The 13,009-nt window shown below is 45.9% G+C and overlaps 1 protein-coding gene across 4 annotated transcripts in view; it reads left to right on the top strand.

Annotated features, from left to right (window-relative positions):
- Aff3 (AF4/FMR2 family member 3) overlaps positions 1–12,573 on the top strand; it is a 463,220-nt gene extending 450,647 nt beyond the window's left edge. For 2 of the 4 annotated variants that reach the window (XM_026785526.1, XM_026785524.1), the window contains 5 exons: positions 680–751; positions 2,253–2,346; positions 5,673–5,722; positions 5,846–6,069; positions 8,665–8,786. In XM_026785526.1, the coding sequence (XP_026641327.1) occupies positions 680–751; positions 2,253–2,346; positions 5,673–5,722; positions 5,846–6,069; positions 8,665–8,786 (562 nt within the window). Of the gene's footprint in view, positions 1–679; positions 752–2,252; positions 2,347–5,672; positions 5,723–5,845; positions 6,070–8,664 lie in introns of all 4 variants that reach the window. The other 2 variants (XM_026785525.1, XM_013351073.2) reach the window with 2 other exon arrangements.
- The last annotated feature ends 436 nt before the right edge of the window (positions 12,574–13,009 follow it).

The raw sequence follows: 13,009 nt of genomic DNA, 5'->3' as shown, positions 1-13,009 counted from the left end.
CTACTCCAAGAAAGACACTTGCTTCTCAAAACCCTTGTCAGTACACAGAAAACTAGACAGGAAGACGTGTTGCAGACAGCTACCCTGTCATCAGATAAAGAGTTTTCATGTAAGCAGATAAAAGTAAATTAGGCATCCAAGTACCAGGGTTCTCGGTGACTCGGCAGAAGATGAGATGAAGAAAAGTGGATGCTTTACCATGCTGACGAATGGCTCTTGAGCGTGTAGCACTCAGAGGAGTTTGTCCTGTGTCATTAGCGAATGGGAAGTGGCACAGTCTCATCAAAGTCCTCCCCAGTCACCACAGGAGCGCTGTCAGCGAGCTTTAACACACTGTGAATGCCCACATATGGGGCCGGAGAGCTGGCTCTGTGACTAAGAACACCTACCCCTTGTACAGAGGGCCCACATGCCAGGCCCAGAACTCACATTAAATGGCTCACCGCCACTTAGGACTTGAGCTCCAGGGGACCCAACACCCAGTTCTGCCCTCCATAGGTGTCCACACTCACACATACCCACATGCAGACACACACAAGTGCATAAATTTTTTTAAAAAAAGGCACAGAACGTGTGAGGGTGGGGTGGAGAGAGACCATCATAGAAGAGGCTCGATTGATAGCCAGAAAGGACTCCTAAATGTCTTGACTTTTTTTATTTTATCTTTTTTTTTTTTAAGGTATGCTATGAGACTAAAAACCCACTCAGGCCCCAACGCTACCCCAGAGGACAAACAACTAGCTGCGCTTTGGTAAGTATATCCCCAGCTCTGCAAGCAGGGTGCCAGGCTGCCCTGTGTTTCCAGACACCTCTAGCCCACTGGTCCCAAGCTTGCCCAATAGCCGAGAGGTTCACTTTTCACAATACCCTGAATGCAGTGACCAGAGGATCAGGACGTGAGTAGGGTCCCTCGCCAGTCAGGGCAACCGAAAACAGCAAGCTCCCTGTCCCAGAGAAATAAAGAACAGTAGACACCCAATGTTGACCTCTGGCCTCCACATGTGCCTGGACAGACATGCGCACACACATATACTCATATGCACACACATACCCATGTAAAAATATAAGTGAAACCAAGTAGGTCCTCCCTCATTCATTTGAGTGTGGTTTTTCCTGTGTTTAACGCTTTAGATGCGGTCAGAATCATTGGTGAGTTACTTTGCATGCCAGATCAGTATGCACGGATACTCACAATCCATTAGAGTTATCGATATACTGAACTGAGGGGGGCAGCTCGCTATACTTAGATAATAAAATCATTTCTTTCATACTGGCTAATGGGTAATCGATCTTCCTGTGCTTAGGACTGCAGTCATAAGGGCTGTGCAGTGGTAACTCCCCGCAAGGTCTGCTCCGAAGGCCCCATCCCATCCCTCACATTGCGAGGCCCCTCCTCTCTGAGTCTCTCCCGGCCTTGTTCACGTAGCCAGTGTTTGGTTCTCGGCAGGTTCACTGAGCTCACGATCTAATCTGAGAGATAGAAAATCAAATGGCGTCTCAGACAGTATAACAGCCACATCAACACAAGAGTCTTGAGCTGTTTGACATAATTTCATCTGGAGTCTGAAGGCATGTTCGGATTCTAGCACGTCAATACCTGATCTCAGCTGAGGGAAGAATTACGAGTGAAAAGTACAGGGGACGAGAGAATTAGTCTCGGGAAAATGCTAAATATGCCCTTTTCTTTATTGGAGTACCATGATGGGATTAATAAATTTATGGCAATTAATAATTAATGTTGGAATATGTTTGATATAAATAATTATACAGAACATTGTAGAAGATAGGCGAGCGTAACTAGCCTGAGATTGGTACTTCTGTTGTTTGCAGTGCGCTTTATTTGAACTCATTACAATCTAGTAAAGCGTTAACAAGCAGAGGTAATAAAAATCTGTGAAATTGCTGTCCTGTCTGCGAAGCCAATAGCTCACCCCATAAAGCCATGCTGGCTCTGGGCTAGCGCTCCCTCGGCCTCTCGTGGAGAGAGACTGCCCTCTGGTGGCGGGAGGAGAAAGCGGCCTGACCCTGTTCCCAACAAAGAGCCGTGAAAGCTGTCCTTACACATCTGGCAGTGAATGCCAGATGTGTGTGGAGGCCTCTATAGATTTTGAAGTATGCTTTTTTAACGAAAGGAGCATCAAATACTCGTGCATGTACTTAATCTGGGAACATTTTAGATGTGTAAGTGTGATGGAAATGCTGTTCTGAAGCTTCCCCGCAAAGGACACAACATGTCCCCTCTTCTACCGCAGTTACCGATGCCTGGCTCTCCTATACTGGCGGATGTTTCGACTCAAGAGGGACCACGCTGTAAAGTATTCGAAAGCACTGATCGACTATTTCAAGGTACTTTCTGGAAAATAAGCACCGTGGCTGCTCATGCCGCATGGTCTCCCTGACAGCTCTCTGTGAGAGGCCTCGTGCAACCCACTGCATTGAGACTAAACCTGTCCTCTCCGGCCTCCACAGTCAGCCCATTTGTGACACACTGCGGCTTGTCGGGCTCAGAGAACGGGCCTTGAGAGCCCAGATCATTTGTCCCCCTGCCTTCATGTCCTTATTTTTATAACCTGTAAACAAAGAGTGTCCAGTTATTCGCCCCCAGTGACCTGGGCATTGGTCCTTAGAACAGCTATAATTCTTTATGTCTATGTAGAATTCTTGGAAGTAACTACTGAGACCCACTCCCCTTAGTCTCTAGTAGCTGATTTAATCTTTGATGCAAATGTTATTTTTAAAGATAGGAAGTGGCTTGTTATAGCTCAGAGACCTTTGTTAGCAATGTGGATAGGGATTGAATTGCAACCATGGCAACTTTTTATCTCAGAGGATGAAATTATTTTTACGTAGAAGACTACAAAACAAACAAACAAAAGTCACCTTTTGGATATAGCATTGCAAAGCGATCCTGAAGTCAGTCAGTCATTCAAAACGCCTGGGCTTCTTCTCTGTCTGAAAGTACACCACCGCTGTCTCCACCACTCGTTTATTACACACAAGCACACGGCCATCGTGTTCAACCCTTTATCGCCAATCTACACACCTCAGAGACCGACCAGATGACCAGGCTGTGTCTAGTGCCCTACCAGCTTTCTAGCTGACTGCTGCTGAGCACCCCTGGTCATCGTGGACATGAGATCCGGCATGGAGATTTTCCCTACCAGGCATGTCTGTGATCCCAGTGCCCTGGAGGCACAGTCAGGAGAAATCATTGCAAGTTCCAGGCTACATGGCAAGTTCCAAGCCAGACACACACACACACACGCACACACACACACACAGTGAGGCCTGTCTCAAACACACATACACATGTGGGAGAATGATTTTCAGGAACTTGGAGTCTAAGAGATGAACCATAGCAAAGTAAAAACAAAAATGCTTGAATAAAGAAGTAACACTGAATTCCGTGACCCAACTTCTAAGGAATCAAGAATAGTTGTTAATGTTTGTATCCAGTCCAAAAATAGGAACAAAATGGATAAAAGAACAGAACAGTAAACCAGATTCTGTTACTTGAGTTATTGGCATTTGCTTTCCATCAATTCTATGTCTTGAAGCATACTGTAAGTGGCAGGTTATATTATTAATAGTGTTCAGTGCAGTGCTTTGATATATTATACACCGTGGGCCCGTTAGATGCCACCAGATACAGCATGCATTCATCATCCCACCTCTTAGCCATCTTCATGATGGGAACATCTCAGATCTGTCCTTTTCTTACAGTTCTGACCACGTGCTTTCAGTGGATCTCCAAGACATGTCCTTCGTGTTGAAGCTTTGTACTTGTAGGTGCCCTTGGTTCTAGACTTCAAGGACCATTTAAATATTGCTTGAGGCCTGAAGCCTTTGGGTCACAATGATCATTTGACTGTGGAGAATATGCCTTAGCAGTACATAGATGTCTCTGAAAAGGAAACATTAGTCTTACCAACGTGCTTTGGTCATGATGCTTACAGATAGGGCAAGAGCCAGAAAACCTCCATCCCACTCAAAACCCTTTCTTAAACTATTCCTGCAACCCCTGGGCCTCTCTCCGTCTCCCACATTCTGTCCTCCTGTCCAGAGTGCTGAGCAGAAGGAACATAAGTGAGGAGTCTCCCATCAGCAAGCCGGGTCACCCATTCTGACAGGAAAGGAGAGGGGATCCCCTAGCGGCATTCCCGTTCTAGCTCACTCCAGGGAAAGTGGCGGTTTGTGATTCTGCCCTGTGTCTACACTACTGAGAGCCTGAAAGGCCAGTTCTTGCCATCTTGGCAGCTCCTGCCCTGATACTGGACAGCCTGTCACTTCCTGAAGCTCCTTCTGCCAGAAGCACATTGTCTTAGGGATCGCCCAGTGCTTGCTCGTTCCTGGGAAGGAGAAATGGCACAAGCCTCACCGAGACTGTCACTTCCCCTGATAGCTGTGCAGGCTATAGACACAAGCAGATCGGGCTCTCGGACAGGAAACCCGTCTGTACTTGGTGACGCCCCTTGCTTAAGGGAGGACTTTCTGAACGCTTGTGCTGGGCTGGTGTGCTGCCTTGGTGAATCCAGCCTGCCTGATGATTTGAGTGTAGTCCCCAGGACCCACACATAACAGGAGAGAACAGACTCCCACAAGTTGTCCTCTGACCTCTACATACCATGGCATGCTCACACACACACACACGAACACACACATTCAAACATACATATACATGCAAAATATTAAACCTTCAAATGCCTGATGCAGATGCCCAGTGCACGAAATGTAATCAGGCTAAGTCCATCCAGGGTTACAGATGGAGCTGAGCGGTAGATTGCCTTCCTATAACACGTGCGCTCAGTATCCAATACCACCAAAAAAATAAATAACTGAAAATTGTATGTTATAATGAAACCTGTCAGTGCTATTAGTTATGCTAATATTTATGCTAATAATAAGGTATCACTAAGTGTCAGAATTTTTAAATTTTCTGTTAGAAAATATATTTGAAGCTATCACTTTAGGAATATTCTCTTATTCCTTTAATATGAATAATTTGTTGTTGTGCTGATGGTTGTTGTTGTTGTTTGAGGTAGAATCTCTCTGTGTAGCCCTGGCTGTTTTAGTAACTAGTCCGTAGACCAGGCTCACCTCAAACTGAGAGTTCTGCCTGCCTCTACCTCCCGAGTGCAGAGATTAAAGGTGTGCACCACACCCAGCATTAAGAGGGATAATTTTGAACTTCATAATTTAAAACGGTAGAATCTGACAACACACTTTCTCTGAAAGTCTCTGTGAATGATCCCTAAATTTAGACATAAGGTGTTCTCATCATCTCAACGTGGATTGGGGAAGAGCTCCCACTCTTTCCAGAAGATTTAGAGTCATTTCAAAAAATAAAATAAAATAAAAGCTCTGGATTGGTCTGGTTCAGCATTCAACAGACCCTTGCAATTATGGATAATTTGGGCCTAAAGTTTGTTTGTTAGAAAACTCCACTGGGTAAGGCACATGTGTCCACACACATTTGCACAGTCCTTCATACATACTGGCTTCCACAGAGGGAAAAGTGGCCCTGTGATTGTAGCCCAGGGGTGATTTCTGTGACTCCACACTGACCTACACGATGGTGGTGGTTACTGGCTCAGTCACATTAGAATATGCTGCTGTCCCCCGGTTACCCTTAGCCAGTGGCACTTACTGTTCACATTTTTATCTCCCTGCAGAATTCATCGAAAGCTGCCCAAGCCCCGTCTCCATGGGGGTCCAGTGGCAAGTAAGTTCACTTTCCCCAAACACAGAAAGCCATGCATGGCATGATGCGCTGCCCCGGGGGGGACCGCCCTCCTCGCCTGCTCCCAACCTCTCCACTCTGGCTTTTCTACCTCTCTTCTTCCAGGAGCACTGGAAGCCCATCCCCCATGTCTCCCAACCCTTCTCCCACCAGCTCCGTGGGGTCTCAGGGCAGCCTCTCCAGCTCCAATGCCCTGTCCCCATCCACCATCGTCAGCATCCCCCAGCGCATTCATCAGATGGCAGCCAATCACGTCAGCATCACCAACAGCATCCTCCACAGCTATGACTACTGGGAGATGGCTGACAACCTGGCCAAGGAGAACAGAGGTGTGTGCGTTGTATGCATAACCTGTGGGGGATGGGAACCCACCAGGTGGGCCAAAGCTGCCCCAGGGGCATCAGTGATCAGGTTTCATGGTTTATGGGAGAAGGAAAAACTGGCACCTGCTGCATGAACCTGCTCTTACCCTCACTGCAGAAGAGAATGTGGAGTCAATTGGAAGGCAATACCCGCAGGTGTAGGCGTGCGCACGTGGGATTTTCCAGTTTAGACAATGAACTTCTTGAACAGAGACTATATCTCCTTTTAATTTGTGCTCCCCAAGACGTAGCCTAGTTCCTAGAACACAGTTGGGGGCTCCAAAAATATCAAATATATGAAATGAACGAGTATGAATATTACGAGCTTCTTACCATCTAAACTGCTAGCCAGGCTGGGTGGCACAAGGCTATCACTGTAATACTCCAGAAATTGAAGCAAGATTTCCAAATTCAAGTCCAGCTGGAGCTACCAAGGGAGTTCCAAGCTAGCCTTGGCTATATAAGTAAAACCTTATATCAAAAAAAAAACTGTTATTTGCTTACGATAATAATAAGGGATTATCTTACATGTATTAGTGAGTTACTACTTTGAAAACAACACTTGTTTTGCTGATAGTAGAAGTAATAGGGGCCAGTGAGGTTACTCAGTGGATACAGGCCTGACAGCCTGAGCTCAGGACCCAGAACTCACAGTAGAAGGAGAAAACCAGCACCCAAAAGTTGTCTCTGACCTCCACATGTGTGCATAAGCACCTGCCTTCCTCCCTCCGTTCCCCCCACCTCTCTTTCACACACACATGCACACACATATGCAAATAAAAACCTTAATGTAGTAATGGTACTTTCGGTGGCTAAATTTGAGGAGCATAGGAAAATATAGAGGGGAAGGTTTTACGGTAGTCAGTAGGTGGCCAGTCACAATTGTATGACATTATTGTGATACGGTGCTCATGGAATCATGAAGTAGCGTGATGTCTCAGTCCATCTCTGTTGCTTCTATTTCTTCTTCTACTGTGACAAATAGTGTTACAGTAAATCGTGTCTCTGTGCACACGTGTGTGTTTGTGTATGTGTGTGTGGTTTTTCAAGACAGGGTTTCTCTGTGTAACAGCCTTGGGTATCTGAAACTCACTTTGTAAACCAGGTTGACTTCTGCCTCCCAGGTGCTGGAATTAAAGGCGTGCACCACCACTGCCCAGCTCTTACTACATGCTTAAGAGAGAGTTATAGAAGTTAAACTGGGGCAGGGGGTGTCAGTGAATAAAGATTCGTTTTTGTTGTTTTTGTTTGTTTTAGCTTTTGAGACAGGGACTCACTCTATAGTCTAGGTTGGCCTGGAACTCACTAGGTAGCCAAAGCTGGCTTCAGACTCGCCATGTAGCCCAGGTTGGCCACAAACTCATGATAATCCTCCGGCCTCAGTCTTTGGAGTGTAATCGCAGGCATGAGCCGCCATACCCCATTGTATCTTGATATATAAAAATTGAACAATTCGCTCCTCGCCCTCCAACAATAGGAAAGACTACCCATTGAGCTCACATTCTGACAGGATTATAATAATAATCATAGGATAGTATAAACCCACAAGGGCAAGCAAGGTTGAAAGTCCAGTGGAAATGCTAGAAGGCCTCAGGCCCCCAGGGAAGCTTGCTAGAGGAACTTACATGGAAGACGGTTCTGAAAAAGACAGAGTTCCATGGCTGGAGTGGACCCAGATGGATATTTCAGGTGGGCAAGCAAAGCAGGCAGATGTATAGGGACAGTCTCTGCAGTCCAGGAGACCACGAGCGAGCCAGGCTCCAGATGACACTGCCCAGCACCTGTCAGGTGCCTCCTACCAGAGGTCTCAGTGACATGTGTAGGGTATACACTGAGTCCTGTTCACCCGTACCCTGACCTGTCCTGTTCTTCCTCTGTCCTGTGCCTGGATTCCTTCTCCTAGCCACCTGCAGAGCTCAGTCTCTCTTGAGCCTCCCCTCCCCCTCTCTCTTTCTGTGTGTATGTGTGTGTATATACAAACACACATACATATACACTAAGTGGCCTGGGACACTTCCTTCCGAGGAGCACTGTGATTCACCCATGATAGCAGGGCACGAGGATTCATCTGGCTTGTCCTTCCCTTCCTCTACCCACTTTTCCCAGAAAGAACCCAGGTACAAAATAAAGGAGACCAGCAAACAGAGACTGTCCCAAGTTAGAACGCAGCTTCAGCAGTGGTGGCTGCTTGGTCCTGACCCCTGACTGACCCCTGACTGACCCCTGACTGACCCCTGACTGCCCCCTGACTGCCCTGGAGCCCCACTCTTTGGACCCCCTTCAGGGGCTCAGGCCGTGACAGTTGGTGGTGGGATAATGGAGAGCTGGGTCACACAGACATGGAGGAAAGGCGTCTATTTACCGGAAGAAGGTGGTTGGAACATGCAGATCCTTTGCTATTTGAGCCCATAAACAGTCATTTATTGGGATGTGGGGTTTTATTTTGTTTCCGGGAGATGCCCTGCCACATAAACAATGGAGAATGCGTAAAGTGATGAGCGGATTCTTTCTGAAGTTATCCAGGCCCTGACCTCCCCCATCACACATCTCTCTGTCTCCTAGAGTTCTTCAATGACCTGGACTTGCTCATGGGACCTGTCACCTTGCACAGCAGCATGGAACACCTGGTCCAGTACTCCCAGCAAGGCCTGCACTGGCTGCGGAGCAGCGCGCACCTGTCCTAGGGACCATGCCCTTGAGCCAGACTGCGTTCTCCTCTCCTTGGTGGCTCAATGTTTCTGGACACTGTGCTACTAACATTCCCAGCCCACAGCATTTCCCAAACCACAGTGAACGTTTCCTCAGAGTCCAATAGTGATTCTTTTCTGGGGCGTGTGTGTTAGGTGTGGGTTTGTACGAAGCTTTCTGCTTGCGAGTGTGTGTGTGTGTGTAAGATCAACAGCTCTTCAAAACTCGTTTTGTCTGGTTCCTATAATCCCAAGCTAGACAAGTGATTAGAGGTTCCTCACTGGAGGAAATCCACATAGCACGCGTGTGCTCACGCGCTCACAGACACATCCCACCCCCAGTGCTAAGCCATTGCCTTCTTAGACAGTTCCACCAAAATCTCATGTGTTGCTGAACCTGGTGCGATCCAGCACACCAAACCATAACTGCTGGATGAGTTGAACCTAGCTCTTATATTATTACTTTCAGTATTATATACAATTCCCCGATTACTTTTGGTTGTTGTATATTAATGAGTAATTGAATAATGGAAACAAGTCAGTTATTTTTGTGCCAGAAGTTCACTAGTTTGCATGTTACCAAATGCCTTGCCCCTCTTCCTATACCCTCCCCCGGCCCTCATTAGCTACTGAACTGAACACATTATAAGCCAGCGGAGTCCCACAAACTTCCCTTGCCTTGTCCCCACATGGTATAAAAATGGCACCAGGATTTGGGGATAGCTCAACAACCATAAAAGCAACAGTGACCATTTTGGTTCTTAATAAAGCCCGCCCCTGTGGCAAGAAGCCCTCCAGGCACAGGGGCCTCCTCTTGCTGCCACTGTGACTCTGTGTGGCTGTTGTCATCAGCCAGCGCATCTCAAGTCTTTCCTCTCTACAGCAGCTTTCTCGTACCTTGTCTCGGCCAAATGAAGACGGTGCCATCTCTAGATCTGACCGCTGCCTACGAGACTGGGAGCGGTTTGCAGCGGTGACACCGTCCGCACACAGTGGGTGGGCTCCAGGCCCAAGTGCGTTTCAGTTTGGAGAATACTTTGCAGGCTTTCGTTAACAAGCTGCTTCCAGCGCAGGGAAAGTTGGCCCTTTGATGATCACAACTCTGGAGCAGCAACGACCGGAGTGTCTTGAATATATCTTGAGCATCTGGTCTGTGTGTGTCTTGACCATGGTTCTTTTCTGGGTTGGTTTTTGTTGTTGTTGTCGTTGGGTTGTTTTTTTGTTTTTCTTTTTTTTGAGTTTATGTATTTAGTTTTTCAGCATCTTGTTTACAGTTTTTGTCTGAAGTTTGTTTTCTCATGTTTTGTCATACCTTAGACTTAGTATTCTTGTCAAATATACGTGGACCTGAAATATTAGCATAAAGAAACAAGTCCTGCCAACAAGGTGTATTTGCCACACTTTAAAGACAAACTAATGTCCTTGGGTTTACTTGTCCCTACTCTACCACGTCAACCAGAGGAAGATAGGTAAGGCCATCTCTGCAGTCCACTGTTGAAGGTGGCAGGGTCCCACGGTGTATGTCCTGTGTTTCCACTGTCTCCTTGTGAATTTAGTTATGTTCACATTACCATTCTGTCAGCCTTCTCAGTAGGTGGCAGATAAGACTGCCCTCATTCCCCAGCTCCCAAAGCAGATTCAACATTTGTACAAACAGCTGACCGTGGTTTGGATTCCTACCAAACTGAATTATGGGATTTGCATTTGGCTTTGACCCTCAAACACTTGAAATTTTTAGCTGTACATGGACTTTGGATGTTTTGAGCCAGATTTTTTTTTTTAAGATGGACTATTTGTGGATACATAATTAGGTATCTTGGGGGAGAGGACTCAAGCCTAAACATGAAATTTATTTATGTTTCATCTGTACCTTGTATCCACGAAGGCAGCGTCTGCAGCATCGGTTGTAAGCTACGTCCACGAGGCAGGTATGGGATTCACCACTAACATCATATCACTGCTCAAGGAGTTGTCAATTTCGGAGCAGTTTGGGTTTCAGATTCTTGAAATGAGAACGCCCCACCATTTCTACGTTTATATTTATCTCTACAGCGCGATCCATGTACCCCTTTCACTAAGTGTTGGCAGGTTTGTGATCTATCCTATGTGTAAATCTGAATATAAGAACTTTTGAATCACCTTTTGTGCAGGAGTGGGACTTTGTTCTAGTTGCTCTCGGTGAAATCTGGTGAAAAGTTCAAACTCTTACATAGAGGGATGCCCTCAAGGGCTTGTGCGCAACCTTGGGGAGCTTTTCTGGTCCTGCCTCTCTCCAAATTTATAGGCTTAGTTGTGACACTCATGCAGTCCGCATCCCTGGAAAGCCCCATCAAATTGCAAAGGTGGCCGCTGGCTGGTTGTACCAGTGCAGATGTGATGAACACACTGGGAGCTGCCCCCCCACCCCCGCTAAAAAATATAAACGTGGAGAAACTGGTCTTCTGGAGACACAGTCAGAGCATACAGCTCCTGTCCCTGTCTCACCCTATCCATGGAGCGTGTGTCAGGCCCAGGATAGGTAATTTTATGAAAAAACCGTCTTTCACTTGATGGGACTCCATGTTTATAATTCTGTTAAGAAGCCATCTTCCATTGGATACCATAGAAGTCCTCCATAGCATGTTCCTTTTCTTAAGTTGGCTTGCAAATTGACACATCGTACATTTTATAGCTATACAAGTCCTACATGTTCATTCTAGGGATGCAAATAATGCCTAAGTGTAGAAGATGTAAGTCTGTGGTTGCTCAGCAATCACAGATCTGGAAGGATCTGTATCCTCCCGGAGGGCTTCCATTTAAACTTAACACTTCTTACCCCTTGTTTCTATTTGAAGACGTTCCACCAAAGTCCAACTGGTCTTCTCTCCCATGACCTGAGTAGATGCCACCTCTTGTCACAATGTTAGACTTAACCTTTGAAATGGGGTGGCTTACAGGTGACCCTAACAAACCAGCCTTAGTACTCTGCATATAGGAGTGTCCTGCGCAGATAAGCCCAGACAGAAAGGTTTGCTTAGGACAGGCGTGTCTGGAAATGTTCACTTTGCAAATGGGAACTTGGACCCACTCCTGAGAGGAATGTACTGGAAATACACACTAAACAGGTGACAAGTTATGTGCTACATTAAACACATGGTATGCAATGCAATGAGACCTTCTGCACTAAAGTGTATCCTGTATCTGCAGCAATGGTGTGTGTGCTGTATAAGAGTGATGTGTGCCTCTCTGACACCCATACAAAATAGACGTATTCTGTATAAGTGCATACATTTAAAAATATATATCTACAGTACCGCTGACAGACCTGTAGTACGCCTGACAGATATTACTAGTGCCTAATACTGAGTATAAGTCACTGCGTGTCCACATCACCTTGTTATAAAACCAGTCAATGCAGCGACATTATCTATGAATCACATCCTTAAAACTGTGCAGTAGCATATGCATATATATTTTTAAATAACATTTTTCACAGTTTTCCAGAGTTACCATTGAAATCTGTATCGCCAAAAAAAAAGGAAAAAAATGCAAGGTTTTTTTTTTTTAATGATGTAGACACTCTTCAGCCCCAGTGATCTGCGTTGTGATTTCCTATTTGTAGATACTCCAGAGACCTTAGCAGTCACCAGCCTTAATGCATGTACAGGATATTATTGTGACTTAATTTATCTGTAGTTTTTAATCCATACGAAATTGGAATTTATAAACGGACTTGGATTGAATATGTCTGCCTTTCTAAGGTTGCAAACAACACATTAAATGATTTATGTTGTACGTGAGAGAAATCGAGTTGTACATTAAAAAAAAAGAAGTTCACCAGTTTCTCTTAATATTTTACAAGGAGACTTTAGAGTTTCAACGCAGGATTCTGGCTCCCAGCTTGGAATTGATTTAGAGGCAACTTTGCTTCGTGAACCTTTCCTTCCTTCCTTCCTTCCTTCCTTCCTTCCTTCCTTCCTTCCTTTCTCTCTTTTCCCTCATTTGTTTATTTGTTCCTTCCTTTCCCTTCCAGGCTTTGATCTCGGGCCCCCCCTCACACATGCTGTTGCTCCCCGCACTGCGCTCCATCCCCGGTGCTTTCACTGTGGCCTCCGTGGCTCATCATCGTTAAGTCTGATATCGTTATCATTAATGTCTCCATAGAACTGACGTTCAGTACTTCATTTTCCTTACCCAGATATATCCATCCTCCCTTTCTCTCCCCCCCCCCACATTTTGGG

This window comes from Microtus ochrogaster, linkage group LG2 (assembly GCF_000317375.1).
Source record: "Microtus ochrogaster isolate Prairie Vole_2 linkage group LG2, MicOch1.0, whole genome shotgun sequence".
In the NCBI taxonomy this organism is placed as follows: domain Eukaryota; kingdom Metazoa; phylum Chordata; class Mammalia; order Rodentia; family Cricetidae; genus Microtus; species Microtus ochrogaster.
Note: the sequence above shows the minus strand (reverse complement) of the source record. Positions and strands in the feature narration are given on the sequence as shown.